General features: G+C 41.8%; 1 protein-coding gene across 1 annotated transcript in view; it reads right to left on the reverse strand.

The window, feature by feature from the left end:
* Positions 1 to 3472: 3472 nt before the first annotated feature.
* Positions 3473 to 22353, reverse strand: part of psmd1 (proteasome 26S subunit, non-ATPase 1) — a 36795-nt gene continuing 17914 nt past the window's right edge. Inside the window, exons 17-25 of the mRNA XM_026194258.2 lie at positions 19197 to 19311; positions 16208 to 16324; positions 15221 to 15323; positions 11500 to 11669; positions 10193 to 10285; positions 9724 to 9810; positions 7381 to 7536; positions 5690 to 5855; positions 3473 to 3669 (exon numbers count right to left, since the gene is read on the reverse strand). Of these exons, the coding sequence (XP_026050043.1) occupies positions 5709 to 5855; positions 7381 to 7536; positions 9724 to 9810; positions 10193 to 10285; positions 11500 to 11669; positions 15221 to 15323; positions 16208 to 16324; positions 19197 to 19311 (988 nt within the window). The 3' untranslated portion in view covers positions 3473 to 3669; positions 5690 to 5708. The remainder of the gene's footprint in view (positions 3670 to 5689; positions 5856 to 7380; positions 7537 to 9723; positions 9811 to 10192; positions 10286 to 11499; positions 11670 to 15220; positions 15324 to 16207; positions 16325 to 19196; positions 19312 to 22353) is intronic.

A 22353-nucleotide genomic window follows, 5' to 3' on the forward strand; every position in this document is an offset into this window, starting at 1 on the left:
AAAGTTAGACCTCAGTGCGAGGAAAGATTGAGAAACCGTGTGGAAACTTGTTAAACAGCCTCCTGTGACAAAGTATCTGGGAATGTGAGAGGAGGAACTGATTAGACTAAATGTCTCGCCAGAATGTACATAGGCTCTGATGGGAGTGGACAAGCAGCAAATCATATCTGGATACACTTTTCCCCCTCCACCAGTCTTACACACTCCGAGTCAAAAGAGTGGATTTCCAACAAGACTTCATGCAGAAAACGACTGCCTGCGCTATCATTTCCCAGAGGATTCCCAAACCACTTTCCACACAAAGCTTCATTTACCAAACACAATCACACTGGTGAAACTGGACAGTTAAAGATCACAAACTTGATCTGTGTTAGAGAACAAAAGGAACCTTAAAATTAAATATAAACTCAGTGGCCTCTTTATTAAGTACACAGTGTTAGCACTCTTCAGACCTGCCTCACAGACTCAACGTGGAGCTGGAAACTTTGTCGGCTGCACATCCCAAAGGTGCTCGATTGCATTGATATCTGGTGACTGTGGAGGCCATTAGTGTAAAAGATACACTGTGACAATAAAGGGATGGGCAGCCACAGGTCTCAGGTGGGTTGTGGCATTTAGTTGCTACCACTGGGCCAAAACGTGTCATCTGAATTTTGCAGTCCTCAGATCAGTTCCCAGTCTTCTGTTGTCCCATTTTGGTGAACCTGTGTGAACTGTAGCCTCAGTTTCCTGTTCTTAGCTGACAGGACAGTGGCACGTGGCATGGTCTTCTGCTGCTGTAGACTCAGAGATGCCCTTCTGCATATTTTGGTTGTAATGAGTGGTTATTTGAGTTACTCTTGCCTTCCCAGCTGACCTCTGGCATCAACAAGGCAGAGAACTGCCGCTCACTGGATGTTTTCTCTTTTTCAGATGGTTCTCTGTAAACACTAGAGATGGCTGCGTGGGAAAATCCCAGTAGATTCAGACCAGCCATGTTTACAATCATTTAAATCTCATTTCTTCCCCACTGTGATGCTCAGTTTGAGCTTCAGCAGGTCATCTTGACCATGTCTACATTCCTAAACTGCAGTACTGCCACATGATTGGCTGATTAGATATATGGATCAACAATCAGCTGCACATTTGTACCTAATAGTGTTTTCTCTAGTCTCGAGTCTGCCTAGGAAGACAGCTGCACAAACTGGAAGTTTTTTATTTAATGGTTTTTGGTTGATGTATTCAATATGAAGAACAACACGGGTGAAAAATAAGTGTTTGATGAAAAAGGAATGAAATGCGATGACTTGTCATTGAGTGAGCGCTGCTGTCTGTTGTTTCCGGGGTTCCCAAAAAACAATAATAACTTGTAGTTAAGAGAAAATGGCTCTCTAAACTCTGACAGTTTAAAAAAAACTAAACAAAACCTCAGACACAAAGCTCCACCCACCTGCTGCTCAAACCTTCTGTTTGTGAGGGGCAGCCAATAAGAAAAATGTTTGCTTAAAGGGAGAGGAGCTAACACAGCTTGTTTCAGCGGCTGCACTGAGGCAGAGTATAAATAATGATTATTCTGAACTGTGAATCGTGTAAAGCTACTTTAGCAGAGTCCAAGAATAAACACGTGAGGCTGAAAATGTCTAACAGATGTTTGTTCTACATTTCTATTTCAGCCATCTGAATGAGATTTCCTGAGGGAATATAATTAAAGGACTCTGTACTTGATTGATGGTGCATCTTGTCTCCAAGTCTCTGGGCTGTGGAAAGGAACGGATTTTCAACACACGACTCTGATATCCTGCTGTTCCTGTGTCAGCGGAGCATTCCTGAGGTTAGCAGCTGATCCGTGGATCAGTGCGATTGTTACGGATGTTTAGGGACACACAAAATTTCAGGTTTGTCAAACAATCAAGCAGTTACACTGATTTAATTTAAAACAAACAAAAAAATAAACCCAACGAAAAAGTGTTATTAGGCGACATAAACCAGTGGGGCAACACTTTATAATACGGCGCATGACTAAGGGCATTACTAGCCAAGACTTCAATGTATTTTATTTGAAAGTACATGTGAAAGTATTACATTAGAATACTATAAGTAATTCTAAGTACTGCGTGACATCCTGGTAATTTCTTACATTGTAAGTACGCTGTACTTCTTGGGTGTGGGCCATATTATGGAGTGTCCTAATCTTGCCTAATTTCCAGGTATTTTACAGGAAAGGTGACAAATTATACTGCAAGTAATTGTAAGTTACTGTAAGTATGTATGGCGTAACACATTTTAAGTAGTGCATAATTACCTGGTGATTTTGTGGAAGAACAATATTTCTCCATTCTACATTGTAAGTATGCTGTATGTTTTGGGGCGGGGCTATATTATGAAGTGACTTGACCATGATTTTTTACATCGTTATTTAATAGTCGATGATGTGCATGGTGGGTTTTCTTTTATTCAGTTGTCCTTTCTTACTTACACTGTACTTAAATATTTCCCTGAAAATACCCAGAGGTTAGACAGGGTCCAGCCACTCCATAACACAGCCCACACCTTAAAGGTACAGCATGCTAAAAAGATAAGATGAAGTATTGTTGGTTTTTCTGCTACATTGCCAGGAAACTATACAGTACTTAAATTTAATGACAATTTCCTGTAAGAACCTGACTTGTTACCTCCTTATTCTAGTGTACAACCTTTAAATATTTGTATCTAAATAGAATTATCTCGCAATTTCAAATAAAATGAACTGAAATTCAATATAATAACAGGGGAATTACACCCTTAGTCGCAGCCGTATTATAAAGTTTTACCCAAATATGTTTAATACATCAACAGATTGAGCTAAAATTCTCTTTTCAATGCTGCTGCAAAACTGATTGTTGCAGGTTTTGAAAGCTTTGTGGACTGAATGTCACTGACTCATAACTGGACTGCTGCATATTTTGTACTCACAGCAGCACAGCAGTCCTACTTTCCACACACACACTTTTAAAAAGAACCAAATGAGGTTCATAAATTTATGCACTTGATTATGGACATTTTTAGAAGCAGCGACTACCTCCTCTCACATCACATGCCCTGCAGATTTATCAATTACTCATAGCGATTTTCACCGAGGCAGTAAATGCTCAACACAGTGTAAATCAGAGCTGCATGAATCCGTGTTTGTTTGAGTGTAGAGCGAGTCTGACGAGGTCACTGATCACTCAAACTTTTCTGTGCTTGTAACTGATCCTGTGACAAACATAGTCTGACTTACAGTTTTGCCTTCCCTGCTAAACACTATCACACAAAATAAGGCAGCAGCTAATTTTTTCCTGAAAGCACACTTCCTCACCCCCAGCTCGCGTTTACCATTTGCACAGCAGACAGACTGTAGCAGCAGCTGCTGAGTGCACAAAATGTAAACCAGTTTTAATGTATGGGATTAGCAAGTCCCTAGACCCAAGCCCCGAGTGAAATACAGGCTCAAATAAACACACGCGCTCCAGCATTTGATATATATGTTATTTTTATTGTAAGGACTGAAAATTATACAATACGAGAATGTAAAACATTCCTCGGGTGGCAAATGAGGAGCTAGAACAGGAAAGGAACGTGTCGAAGAAGCAGTCGAGCGGAGAGGTGGATGGATACATGGATGTGGAGGGGAGACGCTGAACCAACATGCTGGGATCTCTCTTCTGATGCCTGAGGAGGAAGGAAAAAAGCCATTACCAGTACGTCACAATAATGCCCCGCCCCCGTCCTTTGATTAATAAAACAACGTTAGACAATCAAAGACAATTCAGGGCTTTATTAATTGAGCTGAAGTCATTTAATCCATAGAAGCAGTAAGAAATGACACCACTGCCCAGCGCTCTCCCCGTGGAGCTGCAATCATATCACACGCAGACTGAAAAGATTCTCGTGTTTACAACATGTGAATGTTCACATCACTGAACAGCTCCGTGCTTGTCGTGAGGGATAAATGCACAATAAGCAGCGTATCCTTTACATTTGGGTTCAGAACAACTGTATTCAGTGTGGAGAGTTGATGAGATTGATGATAAATAATATGTGGTGGGCTCAACACACTGTCAGCAACAATAGTATATGATATAAAACATCTGTGAGACAGATGTGTGTAGGACCGGACCCAATCGGAGCGTGCCTATTCAAATGAGGAATTTCAGAATGACGACAAACACGTGGAAGCAAACGTTCCTGAGGGAGAAAGCTACACTTGAGATGGCCTTTAGGTGTACGACATTCGATGACCTCCCTGTACCCTTAAAGACGCGTTTCGACACCTCAGCTTTTATCCAAGATGTGGTTTGACCACCATTAGAACAGTTTCTGGGTTTTCCTGCAAACCTCTGATTCAAACTCAGTCATTTTGTTCTTTAAGCAGGTCTGAAATATGACAGAAACCACTCAGTTTAGAAGAGAGCTTCAAGGCTTACTCCTAGTAGGCTTTCAATTTATTTATATAACGCCAAATCACGACAACAGCTGCCCCAAGATGCTTTATGTTGTAAAATAAAAACCCTACAATCAGATGCCCCCCTATGAGCAAGCACTAGGCGACTGAGGGAAGGAAAAACTCCCTTTTAATAGGAGGAAACTGGACTTTAAGTCACCAAACAGGCACCTGTGTTTGCCTCGCCCTCACATGCTTGTGTCCATGGATGTAGCCCTTCGCTCCATACCAGAACTCCAACGTCAGGACCACATCACTGAGTCAACCAGCAACTTTGCCTTAGCTTTGATAGGTGGGACATGTCATCGGCATTGGGAAGAAAGGAATGCTACACAGATTAGGCCAAGACCAATCTCCACATACTTCTGGAGAAGTATGCTAGTGACGGACCACGCTGGTGAGCCAGTCGAATATCTATAACACAGTTGTGGGAGAAATGGTGACCAAAGCTCACTGCAGGCAGCAGGGGGAAAAAGCCCCAGTGCAGCACCAGCAACATCACAACACCTACTTCCAGTTAAAGTAGACATTGACTTTGCACGTATCAACAAGGACGGCCTGACAAGGACCTCTGCAGCGTTTAATCTTTCACAGCTCTCAGACCTCATACGGGACATGACATAATACGCACAGAGGCCCTAATTTGGTCAGTGACACCTCATCGGTCTCATCGCACTAAATCGCGCACACTCCTGCAGCCAATCCAACACTAACACAACAAGCAGCAAGTGATCATTAGGCGTCCAGGTTCACTGGGTAGTGCAGCGAGGGGGTTTGCCCTCTGAGGAAGGAGGCGGTGATGTTTACATTCCTCGGGCAGCGATGGGTGAAACTCTGTGATACTTTGACAGAAACGCAGACCTACGTTGTGTGTTATTATCACACAACGTTACTTCCTACGAAAACACTCAGACAGCTATGTGGGAGTGTGCCAAAGCCAGAAAGTTGTCTAGAGAGCAGTGACAAAATTAACTGTAGTTTTAACTTTTTTTTTTACTCTGAGCAGCTGCATTTCAGTCCAGCGGTTTGATTTGCTAGCTGTTAAACTAATGCTGTTGTGATCTCTGCGTCTGCTTATGCCAAAAAGAAACATGACTTAAAAACCCACTGGAGGGTTTGGGGCTGGTCTATGTCAGCTGTTAGCTCACTGCATGGACAGGCGTTGCCTCTTAAAATCATTTAAAGCCACCTTTGTCAGTCATTCTTTAACGCTCGAAAAGTTCCAAAGTTCAGAAATGATCAGCATACCGTCACTTCGGGAGCGTTTCTACTCGTCAATGTACTCGAAAGGCTCGGGCGGCTCAGGCTCCTGCTCTTCCTCTTCAATTTTTGGGCCGTGAGCTGAGACGGGCTCCACCAGCTCCTCCTCCTCCTCGCTGGTGTCCTTCATGATGATGATCCCGCCTGTATGGAGCTGGTGACATACGGAGGGAAATTAGCACAAGTCTGGAGTAACAGGTTTAAGGTTTGTATACACTTAGTAAAGATTAAAAAATGGGTCAAGCTCAGTGAAACTAAAAACTCAAATAGGAGGCTACCATGGCAACGAGCAGAGCCACCGAATACATGCAGAGCTCCAAATCTCAGCTAGCATTTGGGGTAAGGTTGGTGGTTTGATTCCCGGCCGCTCAAAAACTGTGTGCTTGGAGCTTCATGGCATCGGCTTCCATGACCATACATGTGACCCAGTACTTTTGTCCATGTGGTGCATTATATGTACTTAATACACTTTTACATATTTTTTGTCTTTAAACGCAGGAGCCCAGTACATGACAGAGTCCCACAGTTATGTACGCAAGTCCATATTACAGATGTGCATCCAGTTTCAAACAGAGGGTCAGACACAGAAATGTATTTTAAATTCTCTTCAAGACACATTTAATGAAATATTTACATTCAGTGTAACAGTACATCTATAACAGAAGTGTAGGTATATCAGAAGTATTTCTAAATAAGCAATACTTTTGAGGATTTGCATAATTCAAATTAAAGGTTTACATATGCGCCCAAAAAAGTAAAAGATTACACACAAGCCAAACAGAGACCCAAAGACAGGAAGTCTTGTATTAATCTCCATATAATAAGCCTCTTAACACTGAGCAGATTTCAAGATAAGTCCTGTAAACCTCCCTTCACTTCCTAAACCTGCTTTTGGAACCTAAAACAAACCCTTAAGAGGAAAGCAGCATTACCAAAACCTTAGACAAGCAGGGACACATGTACAGTGTAGTACACCGAGCTTCGCTCGCTGGACAGAAAAATCAAACAGTACTTCCTCTTTACAGGACTGGGGTGAGTGCACGCTGTCCTGCCGTTTACTGTGGAAAACTGTCAGCGTTTACAGGAGAACCGCAGCGCTCGGGTTTATGGGCCTGGACGGGGGAGATTCTGCACTTTTTAATCGAACGAGGCCAAAATCAACCCGCGGCCTGGATCTTAATTTGAACGATTTATATTAGAGGAAAATAATCAGAGATACTGTTACACTGTTAAATTCTGCTCTCTGATGCTTAGCACTCATTTAGAAATATCACGTGTAAATGCTGTGACTCAGGGGACATCTGAGACGTCACAGAAGCACCGATGCTGTAAACAATAAAAAATGAGCAGAATGATTACATTCAACAATCTATTTGGGTGCTGTGTTGTGGTGGAGACCTCATGTTGTTATACTGGAAATAAATTTTGGTGTAATCTGTACATGAAAATAATGACTTTGCTGACTTTATCAGTAAAAGAAGCTATGTTCATATTTTCTGAGAGGGGCCTAAAACCAAATGACTCAGATATTAACAGGAGTGACGGACCGAAGGGGCTTTGACCTTAACTCGATTTGTTTTGTTTGTTTTCTGAAGCATGTCATGTAAAATCTGAACAATCAAGTTCATAAAAAACAGAAAATGTGGATCTCGGTCCACATCTGGTGGATTTTGAGTTACCGGTTTGAAGGGCTGGTAGCGGCAGGTCTCTGGCATCGTGAGGACTTTGAGCTGAGCTGGCATCACTCTGGCTGGGTTCTCCAGGAGCTGGAAATTTGGCTCCACCTCCTTTTTCTTCTCTTCATCCTTCTTCTCTTTCTCACCTTCTTGGACCTCCTGCGAAGGAAGAATGAGGATCAGGGCCACTAGAAGTACTTACAGTATATTCATTTACTGCTTTGTCTGAACAGATCTAGTCCCTGACTCGGAATAATTTCTTTCTACTGTGAATTGGACATTATTGAGGTGTCATGGGTAATAAATTCTACCCTCCCCCCTCCATCTTTCCATTTCTGTGAATCAGCCTGCTCTTCCTGCTCTGGCACCGCTGATGGCAAATGAATTGTCGGGCTGCTCAGCAAATGCTGGAAAACTACGAATGAGGCACAACGAGTACTGATGGATTATGAATAAGCAAGTGAACCGTCTGACCCCAGTTTTAGTGGGTACCTTTCCTTCAACCACCATCTTCGAGTTAAGCCAAATAAAATCAAAAGCCTGAGATGTGAGCGCGTAGGACGTTTCCAGGCTCGTCTCTCAGCACCAGAGCTGAGATGTAGCGTGGCAGAGAGGATCAAACACACGGCCTACACTCAGAGAAAATCCCAATGAAAGTCATACTGGCTCTTTACTGACAGGGGTGTCTGAACGCTGGCTGTGGATGAGTGAAAAGCTCAAGAGACTTTAAGAAAAGAAACAACTGGGTGTATGCTGCGCTACTCCATTCATTTTTCATACAGCTGTCATTTGATTTGACTAACAGGAAAGTTTTCATTTGTTTGATGACAACAAAAGCTACAGGAGAAAAAAAAGCACAAATACTCTAAGTGCAAAAAACACACTAGTAGAAAAGATGGACTGCTGCGTGGTGACTGAAGCCAAAGGCGAAAAGCAAAGACAGACACTATATTATACGCTCACTGGCCACTTTAGTAGGTACACCTTACAAGGACCAGGCTGGACTCGTTCCTTCACAGCTGCCTAATTCTTGGTGGCAAAGATTCAACAAGCACCGCATAGATGCTGCAGTCCAGTTGTGTACAGTGGGATCAGCGTTATGTCTAAGAAACCAGTTTGAGATGACTGGATCTTTCTGAGCATTATCCTGCTGGAACCAGATGGACAAACTGTGGTCATAAAACAATAGACACGGTTAGCAACAACATTCAGGTATGGTGTTTAAATGATGCTCAGTTGGTAGTAAGGGGCCTGAAGTGTGACAAGAAAATATCCCCCACACCCTTACACCACCAGCACCAACCTGAACTGTTGGCATAACTGAGTGCTCAAGTAGAACAGTGCTTCACACACCATGCCTCAATCCCCCCGTCGTTACAAGCACTTTTTCCTGCACCTAAATGCTTTCTAACAGTCGCACTCTGATGAAAATATTGGAGAGCAACCTGGAGTTCAGTATCTTGGCTAAGCTTTCATGTTGTTTACAACTAATTCTGATCCTACCATTTGAATGAGGCAGCAGAAATTGAGACTCAGTCTAGGCCATATTTTTAAGTTTAAACTTTAAACTTGACCAGCCCCAGTGGCCTCAGTTTGTTGCTCCTGGCTGACAGTAGGACCTGGTGCGGTCTTCTGCTGCTGCAGCCTATCTGCTTCAAGGGTCAACGTGTGGTGTGTTGAGAGATGCTCTTCTGCATGCCTCAGCTGTAATGAGTTTATTGCCTTCCTATCAGCTCCACTTTGGCCTTTCTCCTCCAACATAAACAAGGCATTTTCACTTTTTCCAGAATCATCTATAAAACCTAAAGATGGTTGAGTAGAAAAATCCAAATAGATTCTGTAAATAAGCTTCAGACCAGCCTGCCTGGCACAACAACTACGCCACATTCAAAGTCACTTAAATCATTTTCTTCGATATTCTGATGGTTGGTTTGAACTTCAGCATTTTAATCTTAACCATGTCTACAAGCCATCTGATTGGCTGATTAGCTTTTTAACAAGCAGCTAAACAGGTGGACAGCGGCTGCAGCACATCTCGCTACAGCTGAAGAGTTTCACGATTATAAAATATAATAAATGCTTTAACTTCAACTGCAGAAATGAAGGACCTGAGTACCAACAACCATCCTTCTGTTTTCATTTAAGAAAAGCAACCTCAGCGTGGTTACGGTTCGATTTTGTTGGATTTTTCTGTTCCTGGAGGTAAAGCTGCTTTCTCCAATAATAATCAAAACAACTACAAAAAATAGTAATATCTTTAAAAATTAATATTAAACAGGGAAAAAAAAAAACACAATACGATTATTAGCAATGAATCAGGAAAGTTGGGTTGTTTTCCCCACTCACCACTTCCATCTTCTCCTCCTCCTTCTCTTTCTTTTCCTTCTCCTTCTTCTTGGCTTTGGCTGTGATGGAGAGAACAGCGGTGGATACCTGGCATGAGAGAGAGAGAGAGCGAGAGAGCGAGAGAGCGAGCACAGACATTTCCACGACGTCAGACGTTACCACAGACATTAAGACCTTCTACAAACATGGCTTAAAATGTACAAAACTAGTGAACCACAAAATAAATGTCTTTCATTACATTCTCCAAGGGCAGGATTGGATTGTGAAATGAGCAACTGAGAAAAAAAAAAAAAAAGGCCAGAGATTCTACAATAATAAACACGACGGGCAGGAAGATGATGAGTCTTTACAGGGAGGGTTCGAAATTATTTGCAAATCAATACGGAGCGGGATCAGCTTTCCTGAACTAATAATTTCAGAAAAAGGGAAAGCAAAACAAGCTGATGTGCTGCGGCGCCTCAGTGCTCACCTTCTCCTTCTCCTTCTCTTTGGGAACCTCCAGAGCTGGTGGGTAGGCGAAGGTGGAGGGCTTACAGTTGGAGCGGTACTGCACCTTAGGCATCTGAAAAAGAGAGGAGAATAAAAAAAACTTTGTAAACATGTTTCATATGTTCACAGTGTAACTGAAAATGAGCTGACTGACGTTCTCGCTACAGTACAGAGCACCTGTTTGAAGCACCCTCTAAGAGACAGCCACTTAGCGTCATCTATTACAGGCTGTATTTTATAATCCTTCCTGAATGATGTTCAAGGACTTGGCACTTCCTATTCCTTCAGTTACTTCAAAACAGACACCTTTAAGCAAGGGAATCCTCTGTTACCTGAAAAAAAATGCTTGCAGAGAGGTTGAAGCTGGAGAAAGCCTGGCTTACATTAGCTCGGTCTGAACCCATTTGAATACTTGACCAGTTACACAAGAGGGGGTTGCTTGTGACAGTGCTTTCCTCCTAATAGCTGCAGACTGAAACTTAAGTGAAAATGAAGAACTGCTCTGTCGGATTTGGCTAGACAAACATTAAAGAGGATCTCCAGCGACAGCAGCACCAGGTCCCTTCTGTTCAGTGTAAGCCTTCACATTATAAAAGCTCACTGAAACTAAATGATTTAAACTGTCTCGATGGTCCAACAGAGCACCCCTGCAGCCTTTAAAAAACACAGGGCAAGTGACAAGGATGTTGTTTTCACCTATGGTAAGGCTCAACGTCTGTGAAGGCTTGTGCTGTGCAGCAGAACTCGACCTGACAAACCTTTCCGGGGTGCGGCGAGTCTGTTAAACCCCGCTGTCCCCGGCCCTGGTTATTCAGGGATTTACACAGAGTATATTCTCTAGTGCTTTGTAACGTTGGGAATTCACAAAACCTCAAAAGGGTGTCAGTGTCCCAGGTGTCCGGTGCTGCTGATTCGGGTAGGACAGAAGAGCTTAAGCTCATCTAATACCAGTTTAACACCACAATATGTCACGCTGATCCTTTGGCACCATAGTGCGAGTGGCAGGCGGCCAGAACAGGCAAAAAGTCAGGAGAGCCTTGTTAGGAGTCGGCTGCTGGTTACAGTTGTTCCCAAGACAAGAGGCTAAATATTTCCTGCACGACATGCAGCAATAACTACAAGCTCAGCAGCCATATCTTAGACCTCATGTTGCTGTTTCCTACATACAAAACAAGGCTCACCTATAAACACATAATAAACACATAGGTGGGACTAATCTACCAGACACCATAGCCCACTTTAAACATGTTGAGGTTGAGGCTTGTAAATAATAAAATGCTTCGGTACCTTGAGGTCTTTGTTGAGGCCGATTATAGCGGTTGGTGTGAAGGCCAAGGACAGGAAGTGGGAAAGAGGGAACCAGAACCAGAACTGAGTGAAGACCAGCAGGCCGACCACTGACGGCATGTGAGTGTGACCCGTCCTGGACTGCAGGAAGATGGACACGTTACGTCCACCTGGACGACAGAAAGCACAAAGGTTAGAGAGCATTTCAGTAAAATGAGACAAGAAAGGCTTAAAGACCATGATGGCAGGTTCTCAAATTTTCTGTCACCTTTGACCCCCTAAGGAAGAACCCCTGATTATGTTAACACTGATTTAGCTGGTCTGGACTCCGATGTTTCTCTATGTTGGAGTTAATACGTTTTTAAGCTGCTGGTTCTTTTTTGATCTTCAGACGGACCCACGTGTTTACAATCATCTCTAATGTTTCTTATGGGCCAAACATAACATGGTCCGCAGCACTGGATATAATTTGCTACCATCATAGCCTAGTGCTAATTCCAAAATTATCAGTCGTACATTTCCAAAAAGACCCCATTTATCGGTGCCCACAACATAAAAGACACACTCATTTATTATTGAACCTACTTCTGCTTTATGTGCTAACCACTGATGAGAGGGAGCTCTTGTCTAAATTACAGGCTCTTGCATAATATCTGAAGGTCTGAAAACAAGGAGAGCACTGAAAAGCAGCAAACCTCAAGCAAGCCGCAATGATACAAATGAAATGCTGAGCGCCGCTGGCCGTCAACACCTAACATAAACAGACTGAAACCCAGGTCACGGGCTAAGTCGAGGGGAAAACGGAAAAGAAAAGGAAACTGTGCTTTGAACAATAACCAGAATGCTGATGGCGAAAACAGCTTTTTTCTTTCATGTGACACAGTTACAGTTGATAGTGAAACACATTATTTGAGACTTGGCAGAGTAATCAGGGAGTAAGAGGTTAACAGGGGTACAGACCAGGATGTTCACCACCCAAAGGAGCTTTGTCCTTCTGGCTTCATTCTGTGTGATCCGTTGATCTCAGGGCAGAATATAAAATATGAGGATGTGCATGGCAAGACAATTACATCCAGGAATGCATTGTCTAAAGCATCCTGCATGACAGGCCTCATTCATTATCATCCGATTTGAGCTGGACATGGCATTAATAAGTGATCTACATCCAAAGAGGTGTCTGCCATCCTGAAAAGATCCCAAATGCCTTTTCCATCTACATCTGAGCAGTTACAGTTTATACACAGCTCAGTTTAATGTTCACCAAATAATAAAAGCAAAGAGTTAAGAGCCTTCCCCTGAGTAATTACTACAATGATTATTATCTCATGCAGCAAGTAGCTTCTCATTTATTAAACAGCCATGTTGGAAGACATCGCCCAAGGAGGTGGGAAAGATGCAATTTGTTCTAGCAGGGTCACGTAAAATGCAAAGACTAAACAGCAGCATTGTGTGGCGAAAAACAAGGTCACCTGACTGTCCGAATATGGTGAATGACCAGATTTTCCTCACGCCAGGTTTCATGGACCGGTTTCCACAGAGCCCACAACTTAACCCCACTGAGAATCTTTTGCATTGTTCTGGAGGACATTTCAGAGGTGCTACTCTCCCATCAATAACACAAGAACTTGGCAACAAAAAATAAAGAAACACTGAAAGGAAATATTATATAATTTTTTAAAAAAATTTTCTTTGTGCAGGCAGTGTATCTCAGCTTGAAGGTTCAAAAACATCAAGATGTTCTGCTGACTTCAACAAAAAGACATCTATTTATATCGTATTTTATTTTTATCTATGAAAATGGCTAGAAGGGTGATTAACAGGGGTCAAGGGTGTAACTTGAAAGAGCAAAAGAATAACAGCCCACCCAAGCAATTCTTGGATAAACAGAAGGGAGGGATGGCAGAAGACAGAAAGAGGAGGAAGAGGAAGCGCAACCAGGATGAATTCATCATTTCTATAGAGATAAAGAGAAAACCACTTCTTTTTTTTAATGACAAGGTTACTAGGGAGTAGCCCTTCCAACTAAAAGTAATATCAGCCTAAACAATAGCACTTAAATCATCTGCTGCCCTCTTCTCCTACAGCGACTCTAACCTGAGGTCACTCGGATGATTTAATTACGGGGCCTTATCTTCAAATCTGAGCCGGTGTACGAGACATTCCAGTCCCATGGGCTCAATGTTGGCCAGAATGAGTAACGAGGCTAGCTCAACGCACCACGAGCGTGTGCTTGAGAGTCTCTTAAATACTTAGAAGAGCTCGAGTGCACTTCAGTAACAGGTTCTCCCCCACCCGCTGTTTTCGCCAACTCTCACTTTGGTGGGCCAATTTTCATTCCAAGGAGTAGGTGAGAGAGGTGCGCAGATCCACTGCGATCCCTTAAAAAGGTGTAACGTGACTACATCAACAGCCGGCCTGCATGTTTGGGTGTGAAGAAACAGCTCCATCGAATAAAAACAACAAGACGTGGCATGATTTGGTTTTTCTTCTTGTTTTTTCTTTTTTTTTTTTTTTTTTTACATAAGAATGCGAAAGCTAATTACACTTGATTCAGACTGCATCAAATACTGGGAGAAAGCCTGAAAATACAGGCGGGAGGAAAAGACGTGGACGCAAAGTGAGAGAAGGAAAGCAGGAGACTGACGGCTTTCAGGGTAATGAGCACCAGTTATCATGAAACTGAGCTCTAATCGCTTCCGCCAGTCAAATTAAATACAATTACCCCTGCACCTCAAACACTCCCAAGGCCCTGGAAGGACGAGAATACTTAAACATTCGTACCGCATGAGCCTGAGCATGTCTGACATTCAAACGGGAGTAGTGTATATTCTGCACTGAAAACAGGGCTAAGCAGCTTGTGCAGGAAAGAGAGCTGAGGGTGGGAAGAATCAGGGGTTTTGGTCTCAAGCAGGGACATCCTGGCCTGAATTTATTGCGCCTGATCTGAAGCATGATGGAAATCCTGTCGGTCATCAACATGGATAATCTACCCAGAACAAAATGACCGTTAATCAGAGAGCAAGAGGGGCCGAGTTAACAGCGAGCCAATGCTGTGCTTAATGAAGAAAAGAAAAAAGTGTCATGTAAAGGTGCTCGGGTTCACTTTGTGAAGAATGCAACACCTGAGAGTGTATTTCAGTGTGTTTCCCTGCTATTAACACACATACTTGTATTTAGATGAAACCCTTACACTGGGGTTTTCTTTTTGCATACATACGAGTTCTCCATGTGATGATATGCAGCTCTGTAGGACCTCACACACACACACACACACGCACACACACAAGCTGCTTGCTTGTGTCTACAAACAGCCGCACAGACACACAAACACAGAGACTATCAGACAAACAATAATTACCGCAGGGAGACCGACGGGCCATATGGCTGCGAGCAGAGCGGAGCTGAGGTACGGGCTGGCAGGCGCTAATGCACCTTTAGCATGATCTGTTCCAGAAACGCAATGCACGGGTGGTCAGCCAAAGGAGGGGGTTACTGTTTGCTCGAGTGCAAAGGAACTCCAATTAAGGCGCACACAAAACCACAAACCCGCCTAACATGTAGAGCCGTTCACTTGTTTTACCGTGTAATTAAGAATTACACATCTTTTTGTACTCCACTAAGTGGTGAAGGCATGTGAGGCAGGCGGGACCGCATACCCATTCATTCTCTCACTCAGTGACTGACATGGATAAACCCACAGCAACTCTGTTTGGAGACCGACCTGCATCGAGGATTCCCTGGGCCAGGATGGCGCCGAACTTGGCCATGACGTCATCGTGCTTGTCGTTGATCACCTTTGCGTAAAGTTGCCTGAACTGGTTCACCTAGAGTCAAGATGAAATTAGGAAAATTAATTTAAAAATACACTGCAATAAAGCAGGAGGTGCTCAACATATAAAGGAAAGAGCAAAGATTTTAAACGCAGTCGTCGCAGGCTTTAACGCATTTATCAGGTTCACTCAGTATCTGCAGAATATTAACAGCACATCAGCTTTGTGACACCTGTGGTGATGATGATGTACCTGTCAGAGTTCCAACATCAAGAACATAAAGTTTTGTTTTTGCAAATAAGCTAAGTCAATGCTCTGCTAGGTTGCTTTCAACATATTTGGCCTAATTTCACCACCCGCAAACTATTGGCCTGTCTACAACTCCACAGCAGAACTGGAAATTACAATGGTAGGAGGTTGTGTTGGGGGGGGTGGGGGGGTGGGGTCATAGATATTCAGCTGCTAAAAAAGAAATAAACAACTACCTCTTGCAAAATTCTGCATACTGCCTCGAGGCTTATAGACCTTTGCTGTGCAGATGAAGACTCTTTGAAAATGCATCTGGTATTTCTTAACCGTCTATGACAAAGTATGCGGTGATTCAAGGGTGAGTGCGTGCAGTTATGCTGGGACTAGTCACTCTTCAGTCTTCCATGGCACAGACCTTATTCCTTCTTCATTCACAATACTAATACTTTCTGCTTTCAGTCAAGTCTTCCCACCTTTTTTCCTTCTCACGGTTTATTCAACAAAACCTCTGTCTCATTGGTATCGTATTATGAATCAGCCAAGACCGGCGTGCAATAACAGAGCAGTTTTGTTTTTCTACTCGTGTACATTTTACATCCAAAAGGAAGTTCCTCTGTTTTATAGTTATACTGAAGAGTGCAGACAGTCTCACTGAATGCTGGTCCTGCCAATTACGCCTGCTCACTTACCTTGGGACAGGTGACTTCAGTCTGTTGGACCATGATGAGGGCAGAGGCGATGAGGGCGCCTTGTCTCACGTAATTTACGGGGTCGTTGGTCATGGGCTCCAAGAGATTGATGGCCTCCTGTGACAAGAAACACAGAAGAGTAGGAAACATTGGTTTAAATATACAACATTTTCACTTTTTTCAAACTGCAGGCCTGGAAATTATTCCTTCATATTTAACTCAAATTCACGATTTAAATGATAAAATGTTCTTAGAGGAGCTTTAAGCATTTCTCGAAGATTGGTACTGAAGATTAGACTGTTAAGACAGATGTGACGGTTTTGCTTCTATAAAATAATAAGACAATTTTCAAAAATCAATGGACCGAGCCTTCATAATCTTGAAGGTCTTTTATAATTCAGTCTCTTGCACAGAATGATCTGTAGAACCTCACTGTAAGTTTTAGGTCATCAGGCTGAAAATGCCTCATTTATCTGTTAAAGCCCAAACAATCAGCATATTTTTATGCCGTAAACTTGAAGTACATCATTTTTCACAAAGAGGAGTAAATACAGTGATTTTTGTTAACACGCTAGTAGATGACATCAAATATTTACAAGGAAAAAATGAGCCATGTTTCCTAAAACAATTTAGAGAACTTCTGTGACCTTATTTATGCAGTATTTCTTTCTTTTCCAGAGAAAAACCCAACAACAATAAAATCACCTCTCTGATTTCTTTTGGAAAAAATGCATGCAACTTTTTATTTTAAACTTTAAATGTATTTTATTATGAAAAAGGGAAAAAATCCCAACAGGAAAGATCAGTGCAACAGGGATATTTCTGTTTGGTTAAATACGGGAGAGGCAATTATCAACAGAGGCAACCAGACCTCACAAATTAATGACATTAGTGTCATTCATATCTGGTTGTCCTTGACAACTGTCCAACAATCAGTCTCCTCCCATGATTACTGTGAATGAATGAGTGAGGCAGGACTACCTCGCTGCCTCCTCCTTTCTGCTCTCCCCTGTGTTTTTCAGACAGTCTATCATTGTTACTTTTGTTTCTCCTGAACAGAAATGACTGTAACCTACACCAGCAGGCTCAGAAGGAGGCGTCAGCTCCACCGAGGAAAGAGAAACAAACTAGGATGATGACAGTGGAGGTAAAATAAACCATGTTTCATGAATGTCTTCAGCTCAGCTGGGTGAGACACTCGTGCACCAGGATGATATGTTAAGAGTGGAAAGCCAACACTAGTCCACCACATCCTGCCCGTGATATGTTCTTGGAAGGACATAGTGGTGGGGTGGAGGCGGGGTAATTAAAAGTATTTACTGTCAGATCCAATCAAGTGCAGCGGACTGGTTACTTAAGATCACGTTAATCCATATCCAGGGTTTTCTTCATGTTTGAGCTCCAGTGTGGCTCAGTCTTTAAATTAGATTCATTTGAGCTCTGCTAATAACTGTCTGCAGGCTTGTGCAAATAAATAGAGCAACGCAGAGCACGGTCTAACGCCACGTAACTTCCAGTTTATTACACACTTATAAAACAGTATCACATGACAGGTCTCGTTAGTCTGCTTGGTGTTAAGATTACATTTCCACACATTTTTTTGGTGAACGGTGTTTCCATCAGGTCCACCAAACAAAGTGAACTTTTTCTTTTTTTTAAAGAAACTCACAAACAGCCTCGGTTAAAACATTCCTCAACTTTCCAGTTCATATCTCCTCCTTCAAGTATATAAACAGATCAGGAGCAGCAGCCCAGTAAATATCATCAAACTCCAAGCTGTAAATGACAGCAAACAAATGTGCATCCTCTAAATAGGTGACCCAGTTCTTTGGTCACAACATCATCACTCCTCTAACGTACTCGAGTTCTTATTCGAGGGAAAAACCAAGCGGTGGAGCTTCGGAGCCGATCACGCCTGCAGCACGCCTCTGCGCTGACTTGGTCCAAAATATTCTCCTTAACGCTCGAGTCTCAGTGAGGAAGAGGGTGCAAAGAGGATGCTATCATTCTGCTGTGGCTGCGTCACCCAAGACTGAGCAGCCAACATCTCAGGGAGCGACAGCACTCCTGTCTTCTGTCCTCTTCCCTCCCTCTTTTTGGAGAAGCCAAACAAAATGCATGCTAACTCATCTGCAATTAACCCTTTTCCCTCTGTGCTGAATAGGAGTATCTACAAAGCAGTGTAAGGAAATTGTGGCAGGACATTACTGCACTCTTGAAACAAATGAAGTTCAAATGCAGTCTTCTCCCATGATCTTGGTGTAATTAGTTTTTTGACAATGCCATAAATTTTAGCATTTCGTCTTCTGCCATCATTCTGTGTGACATAAGAAAGCAGACAAGCTCTTGTAGATGCTCCTGCAGAGGTTACAGACGTCAGTCTGTACTCGCTCACCCCAGCCCCACAGGGAAGCTATCAATTTAAAGAGAAACTGTTCATTCAGCATAGACAATCTTTGCATCGCTGATGCACATTACGCCAAGAGGAGAAAGAAGCCGCATGGGACAAATGAAGTCAGCAGGTGTAATGCTGCGTTTGTGGTAAAGGAAATACTATGTAAGCTTTTCTTTGACACATAGTTTAAAAAAAATATTAATTCTAGCTGTGATTACCAACTCCAGGAGGGGTAAGTGCTTTGTAAAGACATATTTAAAAGAGAGAAAAAGTTCAGGTCTAGTTCTATGCTTAAATCAATATAGTTCATAAGACACAGCTGGAAGACTGGACAATTTTTAAAAGGCTGAAGCCCTCTATTAACCTCAAGTAAAGAGAAAACCAGCGACACCATTGTAAGATATTTTCCTCTTTTTTTATAAAAAACATGTTGTTGATAACATATTAGTCTATATTCTAGTGCAAGTCCGGCTAGCAAAATCCAATGTTTCCTGCCAGTTTTTTATTTTGAAGTATTGCAGTATGTGTTGATAGCAGCTGCTCAGAAACAAGACAGAAAAGATTTTTGGAGCAGAAGAAGGAAAAGACACTGACCTTGTTGCCTGTCCCTGCACAGCAGATGCCCAGAGCCATGGCAGCCCCACAGCGTACATGAGGGTTGTAACTTTCTGACAAGAGAGAAACCACACTGGGACACTGCTCTGGGGTCCTGGAGACACAAAGGGGTAGAAAGAAGAGGCACTTGAAGTTAATCACAGACAAATGTCATTAATCAGTTCAGATTGCTGCTGGACTAATCACAGCTTTCTGGATGCTGTGATTTATCAAAGAAAAATTAAACAATCAAAAACTCTCACAAACTTCCCCAAATCTTTACATTTGGTTCTCACTTTGATTAAAAAAAATTGATGTACACACACACACACACACACACACACACACACACACACACACACACACACACACACACACACACACACACACACACACACACACACACACACACACACACACACACACACACACACACACACACACACACACCCCTTAGTGAGGACATCCTAACCAAATGGTTTGGGTAAATTGTACAATATTAACCACATGGTAAAAACATTACAAATTCCTACAAATGTGAAGGAATGTGCTAAATAAACACATATTTACCAGCACCGCTTTAGTCATATAGGCACAACCTGCAAGATCATATCAAAATTTAGCTCAGCGGGTGACAGTCGTTATTGTTTTCTGAGTAAAAATTCTCTTAGTTAAAAAAAAACAAAACTAAACAAAAATCACTTTGAAGCAAATTATGCACGGGCACACGCAAACGCACAAAAGAGGAGGGAAAAAACAAAAACATGATGTTGAACATTATCTGATAATTCCCTTGTGATAACAACGGCTCTGCCCGGGCTTGAATTGGTAGGCTGATTGGTGAGATCACGCAGAGTTTTGCATGAAGAGTTGGTCTGCTTTAAACTGCAAACAGATGCCAATCAGTGACTCAAGGATCACAGAGAACGGCCACGTTTAACTAACTGACCCAGCAATGCTATAGTGGAAATAAAGAGGCTGTCCCTGTTTCTCACATAACACTAAAAGCTCAATGATCCACAGAACAAATAGAAAAGCAGGAGAATGAAACAGTGGTGCTAGTTCGTTAAAAAAAAAAAAAAAAAGGCTTTAAACTGTGTTTGTGTATATGCCGAATTATTCTACAAATGTGTTCACAAATTATATGAAAATTATGGTATAAGTTCAGTAAAAACAGTCTTGGAAGCTTTAAAGCTTCACAAAGATGACTTACTTCACTACTGACTGGATGAACTACACTGGGTCCAATAACTGAAGCTATAATCACCTCGTTATGAGCCTTACAACTATAAAGCATAGAAAGAAATGTTTGAATCAGTCTTTTTACTCATCATTAAAAACAGTCGCGTTAATGGACAGAATATATAACCTATTCAACAGAAGTAGAAAACACTATAGACTGGAAAAACTCCATCTTGGAATTAATAAGTTGCCCCTTCAGAAAAATATGTCATAATAAGATTAACACACACACACACAAAAAGCCACAAACTCTTAAACTGTCCATCAATATGGAGGCATGTCCGCAGTGAGTAATCTGCACTGGTCTGTCTGGAATTAAAAGCTAAGCTCGACCATTATATTAGGATTTAGCGAGATCACAAGTGGCAATCACTGAGAGATTTGGATCAGATTTCAGCGTCACCTCCAGAGGGTTTTTTTCTATTCCTGTAGACCGACGGACGGTGTCCTTCAATCTACATTTGGGTGAGAGCCAAACTGTAAAGGGCTCACACAGAATAAGCATTTAGGTTAAATAAAAATATTTATGATGCTTTTTTGAAACTGACTGCACAATAGCTTGAAGCACACCTTGAGAAAACTTTGGCGATTGGTTATCTGAATAGCTCAATCTGAAGCCTTTTCAGCTTTTTTCAGTAAAAGATTACCTTTAACCACCATCAAAATAGAAGAAGTGAGATGGAGAGAAGAAATCAATATTCAGCATTTGTTTCACATGAAAGCCTGTGAAGCTGTGACGCCTGGAATTCGACTTCAAGTTCAATATCCTGGTAATGCGTGATGGACTTAAAAACCTCAGAATTAACTCAAAGGAAAGAGACAAAAAACCGAGCACCAAGTTTATGACTCCACTCAAAGTCAAAGTTGCAGGTGTAGAGCAAAGAAAAAAAATCTTAAAACATGTAATTTTTCTGCATGAAATGTGACTGGCAGTCATTGATGTGGTCTTGCTGTATGACTGCAGATCACATTCGGTTGCTTCCTGTCTGTTACAGGAAGCAGTTGTAAAATACATCATGAAAAACACCTGGACAATGTTAATTTTAGACAAGAGGTCATGTGGCTTTTATAGTTTACGCTAAAAGGTAATCAAAATTCATCCAAAGAGTAAACAAAACAAACACGTGTGAGTATACTGCTATAATAATAAGTGATAAGCAGCTGCCAAAGGGCAGACTGTTAACTTGTTAAACTGCTTAAACTGGGAGAAAAAAAAAAAAAAGTGTCACGTCTAATGGTACATAATGTTTTTATTTCCTTTAATGTTGCAGCAGTTTAAAAGTTGGCAAACATGCAGATCCCAAGAAATAAGATTAGTTATCATACTGAAAACATGTTCGGGTAAAAGCAGCTGTTGGAGAGATAGATGCTGCCTCTAATCACAGTGCTACACCTGATGTGATGATTTAAGCATTTAAAAAATTTCAACTTCTGGGACTGAAGAGATTAAACTTCATTAAAGGATAAGCAAAGTAAAAGAGAGCAGATTATCTTATGCATGTACTGCCACCTTGACAGAAACAAGGGGCATGTATCATCTAAAATATCCAAGGGTACACTCTGAACTTCTCACTTAAAAAATAAATAAATAAATAAATAAATAAATCTGCTTTTAAAAGCAAAAAATCAAAGCAACATCATGACTACAAGCAAAAAAAATCTATAGAGAAAACAAAAATATACATAAATAGGGGATAATTTCTTAAAATCTATATCATCTATTAAAAAAAGGTTTCCTGAGATTTTCTCAATGTGAGCTCACTGAGGACAAAAGGCTTTAACAGCTATGTAGTATAAGTACATTTTCAAGCATGTACCTCTACACAAAAGGTTCCCCCCATACAGTGCTCCTACCTCCCCTCTTCTTCGAGCAGAGGAGTGAACAGAAAGTGACAAATATAAACAGTAGGACGGC

Source organism: Astatotilapia calliptera, chromosome 15 (genome assembly GCF_964374335.1).
Source record: "Astatotilapia calliptera chromosome 15, fAstCal68.1, whole genome shotgun sequence".
In the NCBI taxonomy this organism is placed as follows: Eukaryota; Metazoa; Chordata; class Actinopteri; order Cichliformes; family Cichlidae; genus Astatotilapia; species Astatotilapia calliptera.